General features: G+C 51.2%; 2 protein-coding genes across 2 annotated transcripts in view; one reads left to right on the top strand and one right to left on the bottom strand.

Annotated features, from left to right (window-relative positions):
• GCSH (glycine cleavage system protein H) overlaps positions 1-25,312 on the bottom strand; it is a 729,662-nt gene that overhangs the window by 354,779 nt on the left and 349,571 nt on the right. The window lies entirely within an intron of this gene.
• Positions 1-25,312, top strand: part of PLCG2 (phospholipase C gamma 2) — an 81,534-nt gene that overhangs the window by 7,460 nt on the left and 48,762 nt on the right. Inside the window, exons 2-5 of the mRNA XM_049786270.1 lie at positions 20,283-20,426; positions 21,167-21,260; positions 21,780-21,827; positions 24,762-24,846. Of these exons, the coding sequence (XP_049642227.1) occupies positions 20,283-20,426; positions 21,167-21,260; positions 21,780-21,827; positions 24,762-24,846 (371 nt within the window). The remainder of the gene's footprint in view (positions 1-20,282; positions 20,427-21,166; positions 21,261-21,779; positions 21,828-24,761; positions 24,847-25,312) is intronic.

Genomic DNA, 25,312 nt, shown 5'->3' on the forward strand with positions numbered 1-25,312 from the left:
GTTGACTACGTAAAAGGCAAATGCCCTCCTCACTCACTGTACCATCACTGTGGCCCTTCTGAACTTTGTTTTAAAAATTAATTTATTTTTGACTTTTGGGCAGTGCTCAGGGTTTACTTTTGGCTATGTGCTCAGGGATCACTCTTGGTAGGCTTGGGAGACCCTATGTGGTGCCAGTTTGTTGCTCGCTCTCTTCTCTCTCTCTCTCTCTCTCTCTCTCTCTCTCTCTCTCTCTCTCTCTCTCTCTTCTTATTTTTAACTACCAGCAGGTTAGAGAAGGGATGAGAATTTCATATTGCCCCATCACAGACCCATCTAATTTGCTTTTGTTCCTCATCTCAAAGTCTGAAATATTTTAGCCAGTGGACCCCTTTTTCCTCTGGTGTGGACCCACCCCCTCCCAATAGATATCGCTGATCTGTTTCTTCATTTGTTGCCCTCATGGGTGGTTTTCATTTTGGAGGGCTCTGGGCTAGGTGGGAACTACACTGCAGTACTTGGGGCCTGCTCTATTTTTTTGGATGCATGTATGAGATCTAAAATGATTCTTTTTTTTTCCTTTTTTAAAAATTTATTTAAAGAAAATACATCATATAGTTGACATAATTGATAATAATACATTTGTTTCAGGAAGACCAAAGGCAAAGTTATTAAAAAAAATAGAAAATAGAAAGATAAACTAAAGAGATGGAAGAGAAAGGAAAGAAAAAAAGTTCATTAGCAAGTATAGTTTTGAAAATTATTGAATCATCAATGAACTCATTAAAGCCTTAGAAGAAGGTTTAGTAAGCTCTTTTTTTTTTTTTTTAAAGGACAAGAGTTAAAGAAATACAGTAAAAATGGTGTGAGAGTGGCAATTGTTTGAATAGGCCCAGAAAAATATGGGGGAAATGAGAAAGGAAAAGCCTTGGCCTAAATACAAGGAGACCATACCCCTGAAGTTTTCTGGCATAAGACCAACTCTGGGCTCCAGGCATACTAGGTTGTCAAACCCCTGAGTCATTCTCTGTGGTCCCAGTACAATTATTTTTGCACAATCGCTGTAGTTGGTGTAAGGTTTCTGTAGTTAAAAGATCCTGGATTCGGGGCCGGAGAGATAGCATGGAGCTAAGGCGTTTGCCTTTCATGCAGGAGGTCATCGGTTCAAATCCCGGAGCCCCATATGGTCCCCCGTGCCTGCCAGGAGCAATTTCTGAGCCTGGAGCCAGGAATAACCCCTGAGCACTGCCGGGTGTGACCCAAAAACCACAAAAAAAAAAAAAAAAAAAAAAAAAAGATCCTGGATTCTCTGCATTTCCTACATTGAAGTCAGGATGATGTGGAGTGTCCCTCTAGTTTCACATCACAATTGGAGGGTAATGTGGAGAGCCCTGCCCTGAAAGCAGATTGTTATTGTTGTTGTTAAGTCGTCTGGGTGTTAAGGGAACCCTCTTTGGAATAAGTTGATGACGGCAGAGGTAGGGTCTTCCCTGGTAGAGGTTTGCTTCCAGGTGATATTATAGACAACAGTGGTTGTTCCGTAGATGGTATCCCTGTTTCAGGGGTGAATGGACAATGCCGGTTCTTCTGAGACCTGAGCCAGGTCATTATGACAATGTTCAGGGTGTAAGGCCCCACTGCATTACAAGATTTGTGTGTTCCTATCTCTATTAGATAAGAACTTATTTGTATGTATAATATTTTCTCATTTTAATGTGCCTATGCAAAAAAGTAACAATACCACAAGATATTCTTGGTGCATATGGGGATCGAGATAACAAGTCCAACAATCTCCATAACTTGTTCTAACATGAGCTCTAAACCAAGGGACTCTTCCACCAGAATTCCTTATTGTACAGATCACAAACCAGAAAAGGGTTTGGTATTGAGCTGGAAGCCAGAAATTCGCCAGCCTTCTCTTGGGGCCTGCTCTTGACAGTGGTGCTCAGGGTCCATATGGGACTGGGGATTGAACTCAGGTCCCCTGACCTGCTGCCCCATGTGATGTTCCTGCCCTGGAACTCTCCAGTGGCTAGATTTCTCTCTGCTCTCTCTTTTGGGACCTGACATTCACAGCATATGCCACGCCATGAGCAGCCTTGGACTCTGACCCTTTGGCTGTGACACAGGCCACAGCTGGAACCATATATCATAATCACTGCTTCTGCATTTGGGGGGGAGGCAAAGGTCCATTTCTCAAAGGTGATGGCCAGTGGCGAGTGCCTGAGTAAATGGTTGGGTTCCCACAGGGGCTGGGTGGGTGCAGCACGACTTTTTTTTGTCATTTCTGAGAATAATGCCTGGGTCATAGTGTGTGTGTGTGTGTGTGTGTGTGTGTGTGTGTGTGTGTGTGTGTGTGTGTGTGTGTGGTATGTCCAGTGTTCGAAGGATCTTTCCAGAACTCCTGGAAATGCTGCCTCACCTTCTATGTTCCCCCTGCAGAGAGCTAGGATGGAAGAAGGTCATGGGGCTGAGGCAGTAGGACTCGGCTGACCCAGGTTAGACCTCCAGCATCCCATAGGGTCCCCTGAGCACCACTGTAATTCCTGAGCCAGGAAAGTAACCCCTAAGCACTACCAGGACTGCCCCCCAATGTTGGGGTCCTCCTCTGGGCTGGAGAGATGCCCCATCAACTCCCATGCTGGAGCACCTCTGGGAGGTACCCTTGCTTACTGTGGGTGTGAGCAAACAGGAAACAGGGGCAGCCTCATTAGGTGGCATGCCCTGAGTCCTCTTTTCTGCAGGAACCTCTAAATTCTGTCTTCTGCTTGCCACTTAGGAGAGTTGAGGGGGCTGCTGAGTTTTTGGGGCTTCCCAAGCAGTGCTTAGTGGGGGGTGGTCATGCCTGGGGGTCCTCCTGTACAGTGCTTGGGTCCTACAGTACTGGGTCTCGATGTGCAGTGCTGGGGATTGAACTTGAGTTTTTGTTCCTGTCAGGCAGGTGCCCTTGACCACAGAACTCTCTTTCTGGCCCCCGTGCAAGTAGTTTTAGAAGCGCTTTGATCTGGCCAGTTTTGTCCAGTCCCCACATGATATAAAAGCTTGGGGTGAAGTGACTAAAAAGTCTCCAACCGGAAGGACATGTTTGCAAAACACAAGGCAGAGAAAGGACTTGTATCCAAAACATACAGAGTGTCCCTAGCTCTGCAGTAAGGGAGGGCAGCCCACTGAGAAACCCTAGGCAGGAGTCTTCCAGGTGCCCAGCGCCCCCCACTCCCACCCTACCTTTCCCCCAGCTCCACCCATCTCCCTCCTCCATTCTGCTGCAATTGAACCAACTTCTTGTAGACTAGATGGTTCGAAAGGAGCCCTGCCTGACCAACAATATAGCCAGAGGTGGACTTGGAGGGGGTCTATCAGTATTGGTTTTGGGGACACACCTGGCTTGGTGCTAGGGAGTTGCTCCTGGCAGTGCTGGGGGTCAAATGTGATCCTCCCACTCTATGCAGAACTTGCTTATAGCCCTTCACTGCCCCTGTATGCATAGTTTGGAAGTTCACGGTAAGGCAGGGGAAAGACAGGGGAAAACTAACTCTGAATAGCCAAAGTGATTTGCACATGCTTATAGTTATTCACAAATCTTCCCTTCTTGATTGATGAGTTGAGTTTTCAAAATCCTTTTATTCAGTTTTTTTTTTCTATCTTTAGAGGTCACAAATCAGCGGTGCTCAGGGACTACAACTCCTGGCTCTGTGCTCAGGGGTCACTCCTGATGGTACTCAGGGGACCACGCATAGTGCCAGGGGATCAAATGCAGGTCAGTAGCATATGAGGCAAGTGCCTTCTCCTTCCCATCCAGTACTATCTCTTAGAACCATTGCGGGACTTTCGACTTGTCAGTTTGGGCCAGTTTATTCTTTCAGCTCTTCGCCCCAGAGCTGTGTGGGACGGTGGTTCCTGAATTCGTCTCCTTCCTCCTTCTGTGGGGCCCATTTCCTGTGTACCCCCCCCCCCCCATTCTGCTGCTTTCCTAGAGTGGATGTTTACTCCTGTGCAGCCACTCCAATGGTCACTTGGGTTGCTCTGGGTGCCCCCCCCTGCCCTATAGCCCCCTTTCTCCAAGTACCTGAACAGATGTGTGGTATTTACCTATGGGTCTATGGACCCCGAACCGGCTGCCTGGGTCTCTGTTAGGGGTTTCCATGTGTCCCCGTTCATCTGGTCCCTCTATGCTCCTGTAATTGAGGGAGTCTCCTGGACAACCTGTACCCAGGACCCCCCTCTCCCATGCAGATGGGGATTAGAGGTGTCTCTGTGCGGGGGGGGGGGGGGCTGTGCTACGGTCTTGGAATTTATGTTTCAGTTGTGGACTGAGCCCAGGTGTGGGGTTCAGGGAGAGGATTCGGGGTGGCAGGGGGTAAGTGGGTGTCTGAGAAAGGACACTTATGCCAAGTCAGGCGTGGAGAGGGCCTGAGCTGGGAGAGCCTGGGCAGGCCTGGGTCTGGTGTGCGCAGCTGTAGGGACTGGACAGTGATGGTCACTACCTGGCCTTGGTTCTTGGTCGCCTCTGTGCACATCTTTCCCAGCCCACAGCACTGGCCTGGGGCTTGGCCTTGATGCAGGGACAGCCTCAGGCAGGAAATGGGGCATCTATGGGGCTTCTCTGGTGACTGATCTGGTGATGGCCTTCAGCCTCCTCACCTCCTCCGGCCCCTACCCCTGAATCTGGGGCTCCCTCCTGGCTCTACCCGTTGACCTTATCCCAGACTCAGGTCAGAGTGGGGGGAACTGGACTCAGTGGGTCTACACTGTGTGTGTTAATGTGAGTGTGAGTGTGCGCTTATGTGAGTACGTGTGTTTGTGCAAGTCTGATTTGTCTGAGTGATGTATACGTATGTGATGTGACTGTGTGGTATGTGAGTACATGATGTGTCTTGTGACTGTGTATGTGAATACATGATTGTATGTGTGAAGTATGTGTTGATATCTTTGTATGTATGGATATATTTGTATCTGTGGATGCACTTATATCTATGTGTGTGTGGTTGTGTATGGATGTGTGTGTGTGTCTGTGTGAGTGTGCCACCTGCTTTTCTGTTCTTGCTACTGACCACCCAGCTTCTGCCGCCTGGACCCCGATTCTGGGAGGTGTCTCTGAACCCTAGTTCTGGGAGGTGTCTCCAGGCCATTGGTCTCCTTCAGTGTCCTTCTAACTTGGGGACCCTCAGTGTCTGAGTGGGTCTCAGGTGTCCCAGCTGGGGGTGAGGTTAGGGATAGGGCAGCCCATGGGCCTCCCCAGCATCCGAATCTTCCCTTCTTGCTGCCTCTTGGCTACCAGCGCGGGAGGTTTCTCCCAGCCCCCATCTAAGCTCAGGGATCACTCCTGGGGTTGTCCAGGGCCTAATCACATTGGCCATCTCTGTCTTTCCTCTCAGGCCCAATAAATGAAGACAAAGGGCTCATTGGGGATAAGTCTTGCCTGGGTCCTGCACCCTGTGTTGTGTCTATCCTGAGCCAGGCTGACCCTGCTCTGAGATCTCCCATTTGTTTGGGTTCTGGGGCTCTGGCCCACGGATGCTGCCCTGCCCTGCCCTGGGCCCTGCTTTGGCCTGGCCGAGTGGGCAGGCCTTGCACTTGCCTCTTGGAGCCACAGGAAATGGCCTCTGCAGAAAACAATGTGCAGGGGGGGAGGGGGGAGCCTCAGGCCAGGGGCAAGCGAATCACTTGAGCGCAAAACCCCAAAATAGAGCGAGCTCTGCTCAGCGGCCAGGCGAGGAGGGCAGTGGCGGATGCTTTGCATAATTTCCTACCCCAACCAGACGTTTCTGACTGAACAGCTTTGGGGGAAAAAAAATGAAAATGTCTCAAAAGTATTCTTAAAATATTATTTTTATATTTTTATTAAATTTTTATTTGTTTTATTTCAATCCTTCTGAGGTATTTTTTATTTTGGTTTTTTGAACAAATTCGGCAGCATTTAGAGGTAACTCCTGACTTTGCACTCAAGAATCACCCCTGGCGGGCTTGGGGGACCCTATGGGATGTTGGGGATTGAACCTGGGTTGGTTGCGTGCAAGGCAAGTGCCCTTTGCGCTGTGACTCTAACCTGTCCATCTGCATCTTGACCTTGGCACCCACTGAAGGCATCTCTGTCCCATGCAGTCATAGTCCTCACATTGGCTCCTGCCAACAACCTTCGGGCACATGTTCAGTCAGGACTGGGGTTTCCCTGGTTTCTGGGTAGTGCTGCCCATTATATCTCCTATGTCCCTTTGTAGGTCACTGTCTTCTGACATGGCCAGGTCACCCTGCGGCTCTCATGGGCCCATCCTGGGGTCCGATGTCTGTGGTCACTGTCCACCCTGCAGCAAGGACGTGGTTTCTCTCTTCCGCTCAGGGCAGGAAAAGCCGCGGGTGGCAGGCAGTGGGGCTGGGCTTCCTGTGTGCCCTGGGACCCAGGCCCAGGGTTGCAGGCAGTCCTGGCTCAGTTCTGCTGGTCCTGTGTTCTCGGGGAGCACCCAGCCATGAGAAACCACAGCACTCTCTGGGTCCTTGTTTGCAGCTTTTGTGTTTTGTTTGGTTTTTGGTTTGAGGGTCACAGTTGGTGATGCTCACGGCTCACTCTGCACTCAAAGGTCACTCCTGGCAAGCTCAGGGGACCTTATGGGGTACCAGATTTGGAACGGAACCCACGTACAAGGCCAGCACCCTACTTGCTGGATTAGTTCTCTGTCCTGTGTCTTGGGCCTTCTCACTTTATTTCTCCAACATCCACCTGTGATAGGGTTTGATCATTTAAATCCTATAATTTACTGTCTTTTGGGACAATACAAGGCTGCGAAATAAAACAATGACCCAGGCTGAAATGTCTCTGGGTGTCCCTTCTGCCTGCCCTCCCTTCCCTGCCAATAGCTCCTTTTGTTGAGAGATGACTCCTGGGTTTGTTGGAATAAAAGACTCCCCTAGGCCCTCCCAATCCTAGATCCCGTGTGTTTCCAAAGGGACTCAGCCCTGTGCAATATTTCTGACAAACTCTTCCTTATTTTTGCTCGAGTTTGTTCAGCCTATGGCACAGGCTGGGCTATCGATGTCTCTCACACATCTCCAGGAAACTTCTTTTTTTTTTTTTTTTTGGTTCCTCGGGCCACACCCGTTTGATGCTCAGGGGTTACTCCTGGATAAGAGCTCAGAAATTACCCCTGGCTTGTGGGGACCATATGGGATGCCGGGGGATTGAACTGCGGTCCTTCCTTGGCTAGCCCTTGCAAGGCAGATGGTCCCAAGCCAGGAGATTCCCATTGGCCGATGACAGATATTTTGCTTGTTTTTTGGGGGGTTACATACCATGCTTGTCCACGTTCTGGCACTACTCTGGCTTTCTGCTTGGAATCAAAGGACCATGCAGTGCCAAAAATTGAACTAGATTTGACCGCCTGCAAAACATGTGCCTTGACACCTGTATGATCTCTCTGGCCTCTGGTCTATGGGTATGAACTGGGCTCCACACACTAGAGTTTGCTGAGTTTTCCATTAATGTGCTTTTCCTCTTTCAGGATTCAGCCAGCAGGTCATATTTTCTTGTGATGATTGATCCATATCAATACACAGATTGCTTCCCCTCTTCTTTCTCTCCCTCCCTCTCTCCCACCCTTCCTTCCTCCTTCCTCTCTCCTGCCCTTTTCTTTCTTTCTTTCTTTCTTTCTTTCTTTCTTTCTTTCTTTCTTTCTTTCTTTCTTTCTTTCTTTCTTTCTTTCTTTCTTTCTTTCTTTCTTTCTTTCTTTCTTTCTTTCTTTCTTTCTTTCTTTCTTTCTTTCTTTCTTTCTTTCTTTCTTTCTTTCTTTCTTTCTTCCTTCCTTCCTTCCTTCCTTCCTTCCTTCCTTCCTTCCTTCCTTCTCTCTCTCTCTCTCCCTCCCTCCCTCCCTCCCTCCCTCCCTCCCTCCCTCTTTCTTCTTTCTTTCTTTCTTTCTTTCTTTCTTTCTTTCTTTCTTTCTTTCTTTCTTTCTTTCTTTCTTTCTTTCTTTCTTTCTTTCTTTCTTTCTTTCTTTCTTTCTTTCTTTCTTTCTTTCTTTCTTTCTTTCTTTCATCCTTCCTTTCATCCTTCCTTCCTTTCATCCTTCCTTCCTTCCTTTCATCCTTCCTTCCTTCCTTCCTTCCTTCCTTCCTTCCTTCCTTCCTTCCTTCCTTCCTTCCTTCCTTCCTTCCTTCCTTCCTTCTTTCCTTCCTTCCTTCCTTCCTTCCTTCCTTCCTTCCTTCCTTCCTTCCTTCCTTCCTTCCTTCCTTCCTTCCTTCCTTCCTTCCTTCCTTCCTTCCTTCCTTCCTTCCTTCTCTTTCCTTTCTTCCATTTCTCATTCAGCTGTGCTCAGGGCTTACTTTTGACTACTCAAGGATCTCCAGGAAGGACTGTGTCTAGAGTGCATGTTAGTGTATGTGATGTGTATATAGTATGCAGACAGAGTACATGGAATAGGTGATCTGTGTATATGTAGAACATGTGTAGTGTGTGCTTAGTGTTGGGGAATTGAACCAGAGCCTGCTTCATGTTTATGCCAGTCCTTTCCTCTGCTCCCTCTTTTGGGCCCCAGACCTGTCTTTATAACTGCTGGAGGGTGAGCACTGATCTCCTCCCTTTGCTGTTCCTTGAGCCTTTTCTCCTCTACACTCATGAGCTGTCTGGAGCCAGTCTGGGATGGCACTGCCCAGAGGGGATGCAGTGTTCCCAGTGGGCGGAAGTAGGTGTCTCCTGGGCCTAGTCTGTGCTGCAGGAAAGGGAAGGACTGAGCAGCTGGGCTGCTCCACCTGCTCAGGGCAGGGCTGCAGTGGTGAGTGAGGAGTAGTAGGGGGAGGATGGGGAGGAGCGCAGGGAGCACTGAACAGGTTCCGGCTGTGGCAGGAGGAACTAGACCCCACAGCCTGCATTCCCTCCTGCTGATGCTAGAACACTGTATGGACTTTCCCCTCTCGGACCTTTGTACTTCTTTGTTCTGCTGGGAATGCTCTAGCCCGAGACCTCTGCATGGCTCTGCCATGCTATGAGCCCAAGAGGTTTCTTCCTCTAGGGAAACCTGCGGCTTGGCTGCCTCTGTGATCCCTACACGTTCTGATTGGCTGCTTCCTTCTAGCACATACAGTTCCAGATGTGACGCTTGTTGATCTGGCTCTCCTGCCTCTCCCACTCCAGTGTAGCTCCTCTAGGGCTGGGATTTTGGTTTCACACAGACCCCCTGACCGGGCCTAGGGTTCTGTGTTCAGTGGCTGCAGACATTTAGTGCCTGCTATGTCCTAGACTGGATGAGCTTCCCTGAACCTCACAGTTCCCCTAGGATACGGGGAGGCTGGAAGGGGGGGGGTAGGGATTGGGCGCTATGAAGATGGGGCTGAGCATAGACCCTGATTCAGTGCAGACCTCCATGTGGGTGGCTGGGCAAGGGGCTCAGGGAGGCCAGAATGCCTAGTGCTGGGGAGTGTGGGCTGAGCTGGGCTGGGTGTGGGCGGATTGCTGTGATGACGCCCTGTAGCTAGTCCCAGGGTGTGTGGGGATCCGGGTTCCTCAGATCCCTGTTTCTCAGGGACAGAAAAACTTCTGTCACTTTCTGTGTCTTGGTCACAGGAACTGCCCCACTCCCCAGCCTGCACTGGATTTGCAAACCCCAGAGCCTGGTGGGGAAATGGGGGCCAGGCTCGCTAACCACGGGGAAGCCTGTGTGCCAGGGAAGAATGGGCGGGACTTGGTCCAGCAGAGCAGAAGGGGTGGCCCTGGGTAGACAGGGAGGGGCCAGCCTGGGCACAGTGACCGATGGGGCCTTCCTGGTCTTTTCTGTGACACGGGAGGGAGAGGGAAGCTACACTGGGCTGATGACACCCTGCATGAATGCTGTTCATGCACTGTGCCTGGCTCCCCATAAATACAAGGGGCAGGGACTCAATGTTATGAGGTTGGAGGTGGGGTGGGTGTGCACTGGGTTACCCCCACCCCCACCTCTGCACAGCTCTGTAATCACTTCTTTGAGAAGCAAGGGAACTGGAGCCCAGCAGCTGGGGTAAGGAACAGCGTCCCCCTCTGGTCCCTACATCCCGCTCTGTGTTTCATGGGCCATTTTTGCCAATGTGGATGAAGAGCATCATTTGGAAGGGCCAAGGCCTGGACACTGCTGATGGACCTGAGTCCTGCTTGTTCAGGGTCTGCATCCACACAGACGAGGCAAGAGGGACTCCAGAACCCTACATCCAAACCCCTGTTGGCCTCTTTGGTGTGTGGCTTAGAGGTCTGCAGCAGGCCTTGGCCATACGTGAAGAAAGGGGAAATGCAGAAGAGGAAGGGGGTGTCCTCCCAGGGAGGGGTGTTGGGCTGGCTGAGCATTCACAGTTTCTTCCGGTCCTGACTGTCCTCGCTGCAGAGAGGGGAGCTATGTGGAGGTCAGCCCCTCCACCAAACTCCTCAGACCATAGAGAAGTCATTCTTTCATAGGAGGGCCGGGCCTGGGTCTGGGACAGCAGGAAGTGTATTTGTCTTGCATAGCATTGGCCTGGGTTCAATCTCTAGTACCCTATCTAGTTCCTCTGAGCCCCACTAGGAGTGATCCATGAGCATGAGCCAGGAGTAACCCCTAAACACTGCCAGGTATGGTCTGCAAAACAAAAAACTGAGTAGACTACTTGAGCCTTTGGGATAGTACAGGAATGTGGACCCCTGCATTGCACATGACCAACTCCATCTTGAATCTCACCAAATAGGGTCCCTCAGGCTCTTCCAAGAGTGAGCCTGAGCACAGAGCCAGGAGTGAGTCCTGAGCACAGAGTCGAGTGAACCACCAAGACTAAAGCCCCTGAGAAGATCTTTCTGGAAGTGGGGCTCCAGCTTAGAAGACTTTGGACTTTCTCTGACCCTCACCACTCTGCCCTTCCATCATGTCTGGAGTTAGACTGTGACCCCGAGTCCTAGTCCCGGCCTCGTTCTTGGAGGTAGCAGGGACGAGAGCATTTCCCGTCTCTAGTAACTGGCCTTCCCAGGGGCCAGGTCTCTCCCACTTTGGAGCTGGGGTTACCTTCAGCCAGACTCACACCCTTCCACCCTGGTCTCCTGTGGGGTCTCTGTGGAAGCAGGAGGCAGAGAGGGAAGGAACGAAGGTCTTGGGTGAGCACCACTGCACATCTGGGGATCTTGGCCTTCAGGTGATCCAACCAATGACTTCTCCTTCCTGTGGCTAGAAAATGGGCCTTTTGTTCCCCAGTTGGCATCCTGGAGATATTCCTGCTCTGTAGGAGGTTGGTCTGTCTTGGGACTCAGCAGGTCGGTCAGGTAGTAGATTCGAGCTCCCCCAGGGCACCTGTCCCTCTCACCTTCAGGAAAAGCCTCTGAGAGGAGGACAGATCGTTAGCTCCCAGAACTTCCCCCAAACTGGGAGGTGTTAGGAGCCTTACAGGCAGAGTCTAGCAGGACTGTCTAGGCCAGATGGTGGTCAGCACTGGGTATGTCCGGAGGTGAAGGCCTGACACCTCACCTCAGGCACCAGACTTTTCCCTTGAACACGGCAATGGCCATTCAAGGCCATGTGTTTCTCTGTGTGGAGCTCACAGCTGTTGCTACATAGGATTATGGGGCTTGTTTTAAGGCCATATCCAGCTGTGCTCAGAGACTACTTCCTGTAGTTCTTGGGAGTGGGGGCTACACAGTGCTAGTGATCAAGTAAGTGTCTCCCACATGCAAAGCTTTCAAACTCACCCTTGAACCCGCTCCTTTCCCATTTCATGTGATTTCTGTTTTACTTTTTGGGTTTGCGGTCACAGCTGGCACTACTCAGGACTGATTTCAGGCTCAATGGGGACCCAGTGTAGTTTTGGGAATCAAACTGGGGTCTGCTGCTTGCAAGGCCAACACCATCATTCCTCTGTTATCTCTTTGGCCTTCCACTTTCTCCTGGAGGTACGGGGACACAATTAACTTTTAGCACCTGCTATTGACTTCCCCTCCAGGGCCATGGAAGGCACAACCTTAGGTCACATCTGATGGAGACCCAGAGTGGACCTTAGAATACCAGCACCTACTCCCTGCATTTCAAAGAGGGAAACTGAGGTCCTGGGAGGTGGTGGAGGGGGATCCTCCAGCCCAGAGCCTGCTCTGAGCCCTTAATGTGTTCAAGGCTCTTTTCTTGCTGCCTCTAGTGTGCTGAAGGGCAGGCCGGGTGCTCTGGGGCCTCCCAGCATCTTTCATCTCTCTCAATTGTGGGTGAGAGTTTGTGCTTGGATCACCCCACACACTGTATCTCCAACCACAGGCAAATAGGTCTGAAGAAGCAGGGTAGCAGTGAAGGATTAATAAATCAAGCTAGTCAGGAGAGTCATGGGGTCAGTGGCTTCTCCCTCATGCCTGAGAGCTAAGCCAAAATTGCCTTTTCTTTATTATCCCAGAGCAAACTCCACCAGGGTAGGGCAAGGCAGAGTGATCCAGGTGGGCTTTTATATATCAAAGGAGATTTAACAAAAAGAGGAGGATGGGGGGAATGCATTTGTTTTGGGTTAATAGCTGAGTGTCACCTTATACCTGGGGACAGAGGTACTGTTCCCCATGTGAGCACAAACACACTCAGGGTCCTGGCCTGGCCTGCTTGGTCCTTTGAAGGCCAGAGAGTGACAGATACCAAGGACGGGAATCCCCTTTTTCTAGACTCACATGAGTCAACCTAGAATTGTCTGGATGTTGTTGAGTTTATCATCTATTTTCTCAGGCATTATTTGTCCTTGACCTGCAAAGCAACATCAACAAATTACCACCCTCATTCCCCCCCATAAAAGGGATCTGATTCAGTTCAAACCCCCAATTCTCCATTGATCCAGGAATGAGTGTTATCAAGGTTGTTTTATTTATTTTTGGGCTACATGTGGCAGTGCTTAGGTGTTACTCCTAGCTCTACATTCAGAAATTATTCCTGGCAGGCTTGGGGAACCCTATGGGATGCTGAGGATCAAACTTGGGTAGACTTCATGCAAGGCAAACGCCTTCCCTGCTGTGCTATTGCTCTAGCCCTTCTTTATGTTTTTTGAGCATGTAGGGCTGTAGAAGATGGGGGTCTTTTCTGGCTCCCTGCTGGGGCCCACAGCCCTCAGCCTCTGCATGGCTGGTTGGAGCAACTGCTTGTCTCTGCCCTTAGGAGATTCGTGGACTTGGGGGTGCCTAGCTAGCCCATTACTGGGCCCCCTGCAGGCACTTCCTGCGGGGATCAGTGAGGCTTATCGGGCGTCTGCAAGAGCATCTATTTCTGGCCCAACTGGAAAATATGGGGGATGCTGGTGGGAGGTGGAGCTGAGAAGTCAGTGCTGGGGGAGGGGCAAGGATACTCAGGGTCTCTGGGGGACCCCGAAGGGGCCAGGGGCTGGGCCTGAACCTGGTTTCCATTGAGAGGAACCATGTGTCTGTGGTGGGGCATGTGCTCCCTCATTGCTAACCTTCCTGATCGCCTTCAGGGACAAAGATCCTTGTGTCACTGGCTTTGTGATTTTCTGGTTTCCTATTTTTTGGTTTGTTTGTTTTGGGGTCACACCTGGCTCAGGACTTTTTCCTGACTTTGCACTCTAGAATCAATTCTGGTGGTGCTCGGGGGACTATCTGGGATGCTGAGGATTGAACCTGGGTCAGCTACTTGCAAAGCTAGCACCCTTCCTACTGTCCGTATCTTCAGCCCTGATGTTTTTTTGTTTTGGTTTGGTTTTTGGGTCACACCTGGCGTCGATCAGGGTGGCAGGCTCGGGGGACCCTATGGGATGCCAGGGAGTGTGTGGGCCTCTTCGTGTGTCTCCCTCAGCGTCAATGGTATTTTTCTCGTGTGACCAAGGAGCAGAGTAGGGTGCTGACCTGAAGTCCACCTGTCATCATCCAGTCTGCTCGAAGTTCCTGCCTCTCCTGTCCAGTGTCTCTGAAGGGTTTGTGTGTTTGCTGAGGTGTGATGTGATCACACTGGTTGGCATCTCTCACCAAAACTTTGAAACCTGAGTGACTCTATCTCAAGGGTTCTGGGTTCTGAGTTCAGACGCTCTCCCACCTACTTGTTCGGAATGTGAACATGTTTCTTTTTTGGGGGAGGGGGGGGAGTCCACACCCAGCAGTGCTCAGGGGTTACTCCTGGCTCTATGCTCAGAAATCGCTCCTGGCAGGCTTGGGAGACCATATGGGATGCCAGGATTCGAACCAATGTCCTTTCACATGCAAGGCAAACACCTTACCTCCATGCCATCTTTCCAGCACCTGAACATGTCTCTTTACATGCAATTTTTTGGGGAAGGTATAACACGTGTGGTTTTTGTTTGTTTTTGGGCCACACCTGGTGGTACTCTGGGGTTACTACTGGCTCTGTGCTCAAGAATCACTCCTGGCAGACTGGGGGAGCCTATGGGATGCCGGGGATTGAACCTAGGTTGGCTGCGTGCAAGACAGATGCCCACCAGTTGTGCTATTGCTCCAGCCTGTAATATGTAGTTTTACAAACACAGAATCAGGCCCAGTCACTTCTGGTCTTGGTGTTGAACCAACGGTGGGCTGTGGGTCGGTGGGTGGGTGACCCCCTAGACCTCCTGAACCCTTCTAGGTATGCCCCCCCAATTATATAAATCAAAAAGCAAAGGCACACATTGACCCTTGGGGGCACCCTCTGCTGCTGCCCCCACCTCTGCTTCAGATCTAGCCCTCCCCCCCCAGGCCCACACACTGCTTTCTAGGACCCCCATCCCTAACTCCTGTTGCTCTGTATGTCTGACACAGCTCACTCGGCCCTGCTGACTCCACTGTTATTTCCTTCCAAGCTCAGAGGACCATGTTGCCGGCTTCTCCTGGCAGGGTTTGATGTGTGTCTCCTGTTTCCACAACTTGCTTCCAGTGCTGGGTTGTGTGGTTACAGTGTTTCTTCATGGATGTTCCTAAAGGATCCTCTTTCTGGGTGGCTTCTGGCTCCTTCCTAGACAGACCCAGCTGGATAGGGCCTGCATCCAAATTACATCTCTGAGGCATCTGAGTTGGTGTTAGGGGGATAGGACTCCCCCAGGCCCCACACTACTCCATTCCCATCCCATGGGGAAAGAGATTTTTTTTTTGGTTTTTGGGCCACACCCAGCGGTGCTCAGGGGTTACTCCTGGCTGTCTGCTCAGAAATAGCTCCTGGCAGGCGCAGGGGACCATATGGGACACCGGGATTCGAACCAACCACCTTTGGTCCTGGATCGGCTGCTTGCAAGGCAAATGCTGCTGTGCTATCTCTCTGGGCCCAAGAGATTTTTTTTCTTGGTTTTTGGGCCACACCTGGCTGTGCTCAGGGGTTACTCCTGGCTTTGCACTCAGAAATCGCTCCTGGCAGGCTCAGGGGACCATATTGGTTGCTGGGGATTGAACTCAAGTTCCTCCAGATTGGCAGCGTGCAAGGCAAAAGCCCCATCACTATGTTATCACTCCGGCCCCTGTAAAGAGGTCTTGATAAAGTTTCTCTGCACTGAGGGCCTGCCCTAGGATTTTGGTAGGTACTCCTGGTTTAAAGCAAAGGCGATCAGGGGTCAGAACAATAGTACAATGGATAGGGCATTTGCCGAGCTGAGCTCAATTCCTGCCATCCCATATAGTCCCTTGAGCCTATTAGAAATGATCTCTGATACAGAACTAGGAGTAACCCCTGTGCACTGCTGAGTGTGGCCCCCAAATGGGTCATATTTATGGAAAGCAAAGCACATCCTTTGTGTATGTATGGGGGTGTGTCCTCAAACATTGCTCAAGGATGCAGGGGTCATTCCATTGGTAGCTCTGTGAACACTACATGAGCTCAGCCCTCCACCTCACCTGTGTTCCAGCTCTGCATTGTAATTACAACTGCCCCTGCATCTCACCTGAAAGCATGGCTGGGGCTCCATGGTTGACTCTGCTAGAATGAGACAAGAACACGGGGCTGGAGTGGTGGCACAGTGGTAGGGCGTTTGCCTTGCATGCGACTGACCCAGGACAAACCTCGGTTCAATTCCCTGATGTCCCATAGGGTTCCCCAAGCCAGGAACGATTTCTGAGCACATAGCGAGGAGTAACAACTAAGAGTCACCGGGTGTGGCCAAAAAAGAAAAAAAGAAAGAAAGAAAAAAGAACAGGGGCTGGAGAGATAACACAGTGGTAAAGCATTTGCCTTGCACACAGCCAACCCAGGATGGACAGTGGTTCGAATCCCTGAATCCCATATGGTCTCCTAAACCTGCCATAAGTGATTTCTGAGTGCAGAGCCAGGAGTAACCCCTGAGCACCGCCGAGTGTGACCGCCCCCCCCCCCCCAACAAAAAAGAACAGGACAGCCATGGCTGTTGCTGTTTTTTTGACAGACTGAAACTGGGCAGACATAGGGTTAGAAAAGGAGGTTCATGTGTGATGAAATGGAGCGCTCTTTACATGATGACCTATGTGTGGTGAGGAGAGTGCTGGAGTCCAAATTTGTGGTTCCTGGTGGGGAAGCAGTGGAGGCAGCCCTTTCCATCTACCTGGAGAACTATGCCACAAGCATGGGCTCTCGGGAACAACTAGCTATTGCAGAATTTGCCAGATCTCTTCTGGTTATTCCAAACACTTTAGCGGTCATTGCAGCTCAACATTCCACAGACCTAGTTGCAAAGCTGAGAGCTTTCCATAATGAGACCCAGGTCAACCCAGAGCGCAAAAATCTGAAATGGATTGGTGTTGATTTGGTCAATGGTAAGCCTCGTGACAACAAGCAAGCAGGTGTGTTTGAACCTACCATAGTTAAGATAAAGAGTTTGAAGTTTGCAACTGAAGCCGCCATTACCATTCTTTGAATTGGTGACCTGATTACATTTCACCCAAAGAGCAAAGGGGATAAGCACGGAGCTTACGAAGATGCTGTCCACTCAGGAGCCCTTAATGACTGAGCCCAATTACCTTTATTTATAACCATGTTAGAGCCCATCACCCCGGACCTTGTGTGTTACACATTAAAAGAACAAAAACTGAAAAAAAAAAAAAAGAAAAAAAGAAAAGGAGGTTCATGGGGACATTCACCCCGGTAACTGGGCCAACCCCAGCTGAAGCTCCTGGAGCCAGCATAGCTGGCTGGTATTTTCTGGTGGCAATACTGCCACAAAGGGCCTGGCATATGTGCCACAGAGCCCAGGCAAGGGAAGCCACACTGTTCTGCTCACACATGCCTGGAAAGCCCCAGTGTAGACTTCGGGGGTCAATAACCATGTCAATAACCTTATCAATAACTGTGTTGTCCTCTCAGGTTCCAGATTGGGGTCTGTGCTGGAGAACGATGGAGGGTATGCGTGAGCTTGGGGTGCCCCAGGAACCCCCTCAGGAGTTTCCTGGAAGATGCTGTGAAGTTGGGTGGCAGATTGGCCCCTGGAGCTCAGTGTGTGAGAGGCTGGAAAAGGGGCCACCTGCCTGGTCTGTGGATCAGGGTATTTCAGGCATTGGGGTGTAGCAGAACTTCCCAGAGCCACATGTGGAAAGGAGGAGATGGAGGAGGAGGATCAGTTTCAGGGGCTAAGGGGGCTGACGTCTTTGAAATGTCAGGTGTGCAAGTAAGTGCCAGTTTCAGGGGGCTGGGTGGGAAATGGGGGCTGGGGGTGCGAGAAAGGGCCGGGCTGTCACGCAGAGACACTGGTTTCTCACCTCTGGCAGGAAGCTTGCAGCTGAGAAGCTGAGCACTTCAGAGCCTGCACAGGCTGAGCTGGGTTCTCTGAGCTGCTGAGACGAGCCAGAGCCTGTGTCTAGATGCCTGGGCCCCCGTGAAAGGCCAATGACACTTGGAGAGTGCCTCCAGGGCCAAATGCCCCTCATCCACCCTGCCAGTAATCGTTTGGTCAGCCAGTTGGTGGGAATCGCTTTTCCTCTTTGCACATGTGTGCATACAGTGCAAATTGGGCCTTGCAACAGGGAGATGGGGACATGGGGGTGCACCTTGGAGAGACCCTCTGGCTACAGACTGTTTCATGCACCTTCCCATGTCCCACCCCTGAAAATAGTCAACTGGGGGAGCTATAGCTCACTCCCCCTAACTACCCAGAAGAACTTTCTCCCTGTGGCTGCAGCAAAGACATGCTTGTGGGGTGCTTTTGAGCACTCGCTCCAGGAGCATTTGTGGGAGCCACAAAGGTTGCTGTGTGGCACTGCCTCTGAATTCTGTGGGGCTCTGGGGCATTGTGGGCAGAACCCAGGGCTTAGCATGGGCAAGGCTTTGCCCAGCTGGAGGCATTTCCTTGCTTTTTGCTCTGGATTTATTTTTATTTTCTGTTTATTTGGTTTGGGGCCACACCCAGTGGCTTCGCTCAGGAGTTACTCCTGGCTCTGCACGGAGAGGTTATTCCTGCGATGCCTGGGGGACCCTATGGGATGCCAAAGATAGAACGTGGTTCAATGGCTGCCCACTTGCAAACACCCTTCCCACTGTGCTGTCAATAGAGCCCTTGTTTCTATTTTCTTTTTTTTTCTTCTGGTTTTTGGTTTTTCGGCCACACCCAGCAACACTCAGGGGTTACTCCTGGCTCTGCACTCAGAAATTGTTTCTGGTTCAGGGGACCATACTGGTTGCCAGGAATCAAACCCAGGTCTGTCCTGGGATGGCTGAATGCAAGGCAAATGCCCTACTGCTGTGCTATCTCACCAGCCCCATCCTTTCTATTTTCTCACCCAGTACTTCTCTGGGCCTCCAAGATACTTTCAGGGGCAATGGGGGAAGATTGTGTAAAGGTGGGGACAAGACATGAAATGGGGAGACCAACTGGCTGGATGTTGATGCAGGGCAGGCATGGGAAGGAAACAAGGTGTGAAGGGGCCATGATGGGATAGAGGCTGGGAAAGTGCTCCCAAGAGCTTTCTTTGTAGTGAGACGTTGAGGACAGCATGATCATCTGAGAGCAATACTGAGGCTGTTGTCTGAGCTCCAGTTCTTGCAGTGCTGGGGACTCACAGAGCCATGGATGGGCAAGACTAGAGGGTGGTTGGGTGGTTGGTACTGATGTGCTCTCTCTCTCTCTCTCTCTCTCTCTCTCTCTCTCTCTCTCTCTCTCTCTCTCTCTCTCTCTCTCTCTCTCTCCTGCCCTGAGCTACAAATCTTTATATGTTCCACAGGAGCTGTGAACTGTGAGTGTCTGAATAGGGACATGGACAGACAGGAACAGCATGCTTGATCCTGTGGTCACCTGGTCCCTTATACACTCATCACTCACCTCATCTCCTAGTGAGGGGAGCTGTGCCCTCTCCCCACAGTGTTCCACATGGCTCTGCCCATCAGCATCCTCAACTGCCATAGTTCATGGGTTTTTCTTCTCTCTGGGTGTGGGAAAAGGTTTTGCCTGGCTTTTTGGTGGGTCATACCACTCTGGCTGTTGTCAAGGCCGCTGAAATGTGTCCCGGAGTAGGTTGTTGACCAATATGTGGCTGTGTTCTTCTGGGGCTATTCCATTGGTGCTGGCTGCTGTGGACTTTTCAGGAGCATCAGAGTCTGGATTTCTTTGTCATAAGGAGACAGGTATGTCCTGGAAGGGGCCCAGTTCCCAGGACATCCAATAGGATGCCTGGCAGATGCTTGAATTCAGGAGGGTTCCACTACCAACATTCATGAACGAAAAGATGGAATGTGCCTCTTCTTCCTAGCCCCAGACCATACAGTTACTCTGATTTATATGCCTATGCCAGTTAAACGATCAGAAAACATTTTTTTTTCCAGTACATGTGTCACACTTAGATTTTTACTGGAAGGGAAAAGCTTACATTGAGTGACTTTATAGATTCTCTTAGAGATGTTGAGTGGACAAGAGAATGCTTGGAGAATCACAGATGTGTGTGTGTGTGTGTGTGTGTGTGTGTGTGTGTGTGTGTATGTGTGTGTGATTTGCTTCAACTACTTTGTGTTCCCCCATGAGCCAGTCAGACCCCGATTGTCTCAGAAGCAGGTGGTAGTAAGATGGGGGTGAGATTGGGTATGAGTGGGGGTCTGGGGGCAGGGAGGGACTCTGCCAGACGTAACTTCTTTGGATTAATTAACTACTTTTGAGCCACACTCATCAGTGCTCAGGGCTGACTCCTAGCTCTGTGCTCGGGAATCACTCCTGGAAGTGCTCAGGGGACCCTATACGATGCCAGGGATGGAACCCAGGTTGGCCACATGCAAGGCAAGTGAACATACTATGTTCTGGCCCTCACAAAAGGTGATTTTCAGGTTGCAAAAGGGCGGGTGGGAAGCCAGCCCAACTTGTCCCTCTATGCCACCTCATGGTTCATTAGCCATTTTGGCGTGGTGGTTGGCCCTGGGAGGCCACCTTAGGGCGTGGGAGGTCACTTGGGGGCTTTTATGTGGCACCACTTGCAGTCAGCTTCTCTCCTCTCTCCACAGTGGACATCATGGAGATCAAGGAGGTCCGGCCTGGGAAGAACTCCAAGGACTTCGAGCGTGCCAAGGCAGTGCGGCAGAAGGAGGACTGCTGCTTCACCGTCCTCTATGGCTCTAATTTTGTGCTCAGCACCCTCAGTCTGGCTGGTGAGCAAACGCTTCCTCCACGGGGGCTCAGGGCTGACTCCCTGCCTCGTGCTTGCTGTGTCCTGAGGAACAGCTTTCTGATCACTTGGGACCTCCATCGGCTTTTTTGGGAATGAGATAAAAGATGTGGGGCTGCTGGGACTTTGTAGAAGGGGAGAAAAAGGAGGAAGAGGACGAGGAAGAGAAGGAGGGGAAGAAGAAGAGAAAGAAGGAGAGGAAGAAAAGGAGGAGGTGGATGTTGTGGCCTGAGCTGAGTGCCGAGACAGGTTGTAGTCGTCATCCAACTGCAACGACCTGAAGTCTGGGAGTATACACACATGGGTGTATGCGTGCTCACACATATGCACACACAGAGATGCTCACACATACACACCAGCTGAGAGGGAGGACTCAGGAGCTATAGAGCAGTGTCAGTCCTTGCTGGATGGACATGGATGGACTAATCTTGGTATGCTGCCAGCTGTGGGGGGGGGGAGCACTAGAAGGAGAGAACCCCAAGTAAGTGTGACAGTGGCTGCAGTGATAAGGGGCCATGTAGCATGGATGATCAGGGATCCCTGGAGCCTCTGATGAGTTGATGGTGCTGATGGACAGACAGACCTAGTCTCCAGCCCTAGGAGAGGAAGTTCTGGTGTGGACAGGATCCTGGAGGGAAGCTAGAGGCAGGATGTGTCAGGGTGGTGTCTTCTGGGTGCACAGAGGGTCCCTGTGGCAGTGACCCTGCTCTTGCCTCCCCTCAGCCGACACCAAGGATGATGCTGCCAAATGGCTCTCAGGACTGAAGATCCTGCTGCAGGAGGCGATGGCTGCATCCACCCCTACTATCATTGAGAGGTACCTGGGCACTTGGGCATCTTCCAGCTGTGCCCTCAAGTAGGACTGGTGTTCACTCAGTGCACAGGAAGCTGCCCAGAGTTTGGCACAGTCCTGCCCGCCTTGCAGCCCCCAAAGGAGAAGGCACCAAGTGGTGTGGTGTGTTAAGCATCTCCTTCTGGGCTCCATACTCAAGGGCACCCTTTGGGGGCAGTTGCAGTTTATTCAAGGGACCCCCAGTTTCCAGGAGTCATATAGGAAGGGCACAGAGTGAGCTGAGAAGTTGGAAAAAGTATCTCCCAGCCCCTGTAAATTATGAAGTTTCTCACACTCTTTTTCTTTCTCTTTTCTTTCCTTTCTCTCTTTTCTCTTTCTCCTCTCTTTCTTCTCTTTGTCTTTTCCTGTCTCTGTTACTCTCCTCTCCCTCCCTCCCTCCTTCTCTCTCTCTCCCTCCCTCCTTCTCTCTCTCTCTCTCTCTCTCTCTCTCTCTCTCTCTCTCCCTCCCTCCCTCCCTCCCTCCCTCCTTCTCTCTCTCTCCAGTTGGCTGAGAAAACAGTTATATTCTGTGGATCAAACCAGAAGAAACAGGTAAGATTCATCCTCGGATCCTCTCAGACCCCAATTTTCTTTTCCTTTTTTTTTTTTTTTTTTTTTTTTTGGGGGGGGGCCACACCCAGCTGTGCTGAGGGTTTACTCCTGGCTATCTGCTCAGAAATAGCTCCTGGCAGCTGGGATTCAAACCAACCACCTTAGGTCCTGGATCGGCTGCTTGCAAGGCAAACGCTGCTGTGCTATTTCTCTGGCCCCTCAGACCCCAATTTTCATTTTTTTGGTTGTTGTTGTTGATTGAAATGCTGTGCATGTGTGAGATCTCGAGTCCTGTCATTCTTGGTTTCACTCGTTTCCCTGACATCACAGACCGTGGTTCTCCTGCATCCCCCACAGTGTCCTGTGGACCCCTGCCAGGAATGAGGAACCCAAAACAGCTGGACAGGGTTTACGTGTTTACTGACTCAGACATTGTGTGTGTGTGTGCACTGTATGGTGTGTCCATATGTATAGTGTGTGCATGTGAGTACATGCTTGTGGTATGTTGTGACGAAAACCTCAGGCTCTAAAACCAGGACTTGGAGAGATGCAGGTCTGGAGGCAAACACCCTGACACAGGAAATAATCCACACAATGACAGGAGGGTAAAAACTGGTTCAGGAACTCTCACATTGCAAGCCTTCTGCTCCTAAGAGGAGAGGAAGACTGGAGAATGCAAGAGCTTTCCTGAGACCCAGGCTTTTTATTAGCAAGAACCAGACCACACCCTAGGGTGGGGAACGAATAGAATATTGAATAAGGTAGAACCCGGTATTCCAACACCCTGGGTTGGAGAAGTATACTAAGTAGGGTAGGACCCAGTTAATCCAACAGTATCTATGTGGTGCATGTGATGCATATCTGGCATGTATGCATTCCCATGCGATATGTGTACATGTGTGGTATGTAGTATATGTCCTGTGGTGTGTTCATGTGTGTATTATGTGGATGATATGTGTGGTAAGTTCATATGTGTGGTGTGTGTGCACAAATGTGTGGTATGTGTGTGTGTCTGCCTGGATGTCTGTGAGGTGCTGAGTGGCGGGCAGACAGTGGTGTCTGGGTTGAGCCATGGCCTATGAGGGGAAGCATTTGAGCAGTTGCCCTGGAACTGTCCTTACTTTCCTGGCCCTTCATCCTGTGCATGTGGCTGGGACACCTGTCAGTTCCAGCTTGGAGGGCAAGAGGTGGCACCTGGGTGTCTCCACATCAGAATCTTTTGTTTGGTGTGTGACCCTCACTCAGGGTCTCAGGGCTGCTCCCTGTAGGGGTCACTTCTGGCAGTGCACAGGGGACCGTGTGGTGCTGGGGACAAAACTGGGGCTGCCACATGTTTCTTAAGCCACATTCATGTCCCTTGATCGCAGCTGTTGACAGGGGTAAAGGCCACTGCTGGCTTTTGCTTAAATTTGCATTTCTTAGGGGCAAACAAGAGAACAACAGGGAAGGCATTTGCTTTGCATGTGGCTGACCTGGGTTTGATTCCCAGCATCCCATCGGGTCCTTTGAGTTTGCCAGGAGTGAGAGCAGAGCCAGGAGTAACCTCTAAGTGCTACTGGGTGTGGCCTCACAAAAATCTATTTTGTGTGAGAGAAGTTGAACTCTGTGTCTCTGTTTCTCTGTTTCTCTCATTGGTCTGTGTGTGAAGTCCTGGTCCATCCTTTTCCTCTGAGCTCTGCCAGACCTTCCTGAGACAATGTTTCCTTCATCTCAGAGGAAGCCAGCTTGGTGGTGTCCAGGGCTGGCTGCCTGCATTGACCTCCCCACTGGTTTCTGAGTGAGGTGCCTGGCACTCGGCTCAGCGCTGTACACCCTTGAGTGGTGCCCACTGAGCGCATTTCTGATCTGTACCCAGAGTCCCCTCTTCTTATTTGGCATGGTGTCATGGGCTGGACCATGGCTTGCCTGGGCCCCTCTGAAGTCCACGTCAGCCTCACCACCTTTCATGGCCAGAATGTAGGGTCCATCTTGCCGGCTTTCTGGGGAGCACAGCACCCCTGGGCTTCCTTTTTTGGGCCCACCCGCTCCTGCTGTTCTTCTGCCCCCTTTTGCCCCATCCTCAGTGGGATGGGGTGAAGGGCCTTTAGATGGAACTGTTGACCCAGGTGTTGGCACAGCTGGTCCTGCCAGCATCCCTCCCTTTCCTGCCGCCCTCGCTTCCTGCCGGACACAGAATAGCCGCAGAGACCAGGGTTCCTAGGCGCTGCCAGCTGGCCCAAATTCCCGTCTTCCTGGGCTGGAACCTGCCCAGACCTTGTGTGCCTGTGGGCAGATTGGGACCGTGGTCTCTATGCTGAGTATTTAATCGATCCCCCCCCCCCAGGTGGGGGAGAAGTCAGGGTGCTGTGCCCTGAAACTGCCATCTTTACATGAGGCCACGAAAGGCTCCAGAGCCACCAGGGGATCCCTGTTCGATTGAGCATCAGTAGAAATTGCCCCATGGACACCCTCAGGAGGCAGCTTTCTTGCCTTCCACCTCTAGTTTGCTCTCTTGGCTTGTACAGTTGACCTTCACCCCACATGGGATGGGAGCTCCTAGGGGTGTGGCAGCCCCGTGGGCAGGAGAATGTCACCACCGATTCTGAGCCACATTCTATCTGTCTGTCTGTCTATCTGTATTTCTGTCTGTAATTTCCATTGGAGGCTGGTGTGCACCCTGGTTAGGTTCATCTGTGAAGGTCCAGCTAAGGGTGACCTTCCTGTCCCCTTGCTCTCTCTGGCCATCAGCGGCTATGGTAGTATCCCAGGGGTTCTCTTGGTTGTGGGTACCATCTCATCTGCTGGGGGAACTTGTCCATGGGGAAATGCCACAGCTTCTCCATCCCCCACATGCTTTTGAAACCCCATGGTCAGGGTATCCCAAGGAGGGTCTCTGTGGGGAGCAGTGGTGGGCAGCTCTCTGAGACCCCAGACTGACTAGGCTCTGCTATCCAGCATCAGCCTTCGGGAGATGAAGACCATCTTGCCTCTGGTCAACTACAAAGTGAACAGTGTCAAGAACCTTAAGGACAAGTTCATGGTGAGCTGCCACCGGCTGTGGGGTATGGTAGGGGAGTCCCTGTCAGGATAGAGGTAAGCCAGGGTCCCCCAGACTCCATCCTTCCTGCACCCACCTGCCCAGTCCAATTTCCCTTTAGAAACACTATTGAGTGCTTTCTCATGGGCAAACACAATGGACATTTCTGGATATAAGTACCAGGGTGTGAGATGGGGGTGTGGGTGCCCACTTCCCCATCCTCCCTGTGCCCAGCTGCTTCTCGAACCAACTCCCCATTCTAGTCACTTGCTCTTGATAGGTGGTAGGAGGGGCTGGGTTGGGGGCGGGGCTCATCCAGAAGATGTGGGACTGGCAATGCCCTCAGAATCCAAGAATATCTTGTTGGGGATGCAGGTGGCCTCGTCTCAGGTACCTCCTGCCTAATCCCTTCCCTGAGAAAGTGAGCACACCTCAAGTCAAGCCATCTGCTGACCTGTACCCATGGTGT

The sequence above is a fragment of the Suncus etruscus genome, chromosome 14, assembly GCF_024139225.1.
Source record: "Suncus etruscus isolate mSunEtr1 chromosome 14, mSunEtr1.pri.cur, whole genome shotgun sequence".
In the NCBI taxonomy this organism is placed as follows: Eukaryota; Metazoa; Chordata; class Mammalia; order Eulipotyphla; family Soricidae; genus Suncus; species Suncus etruscus.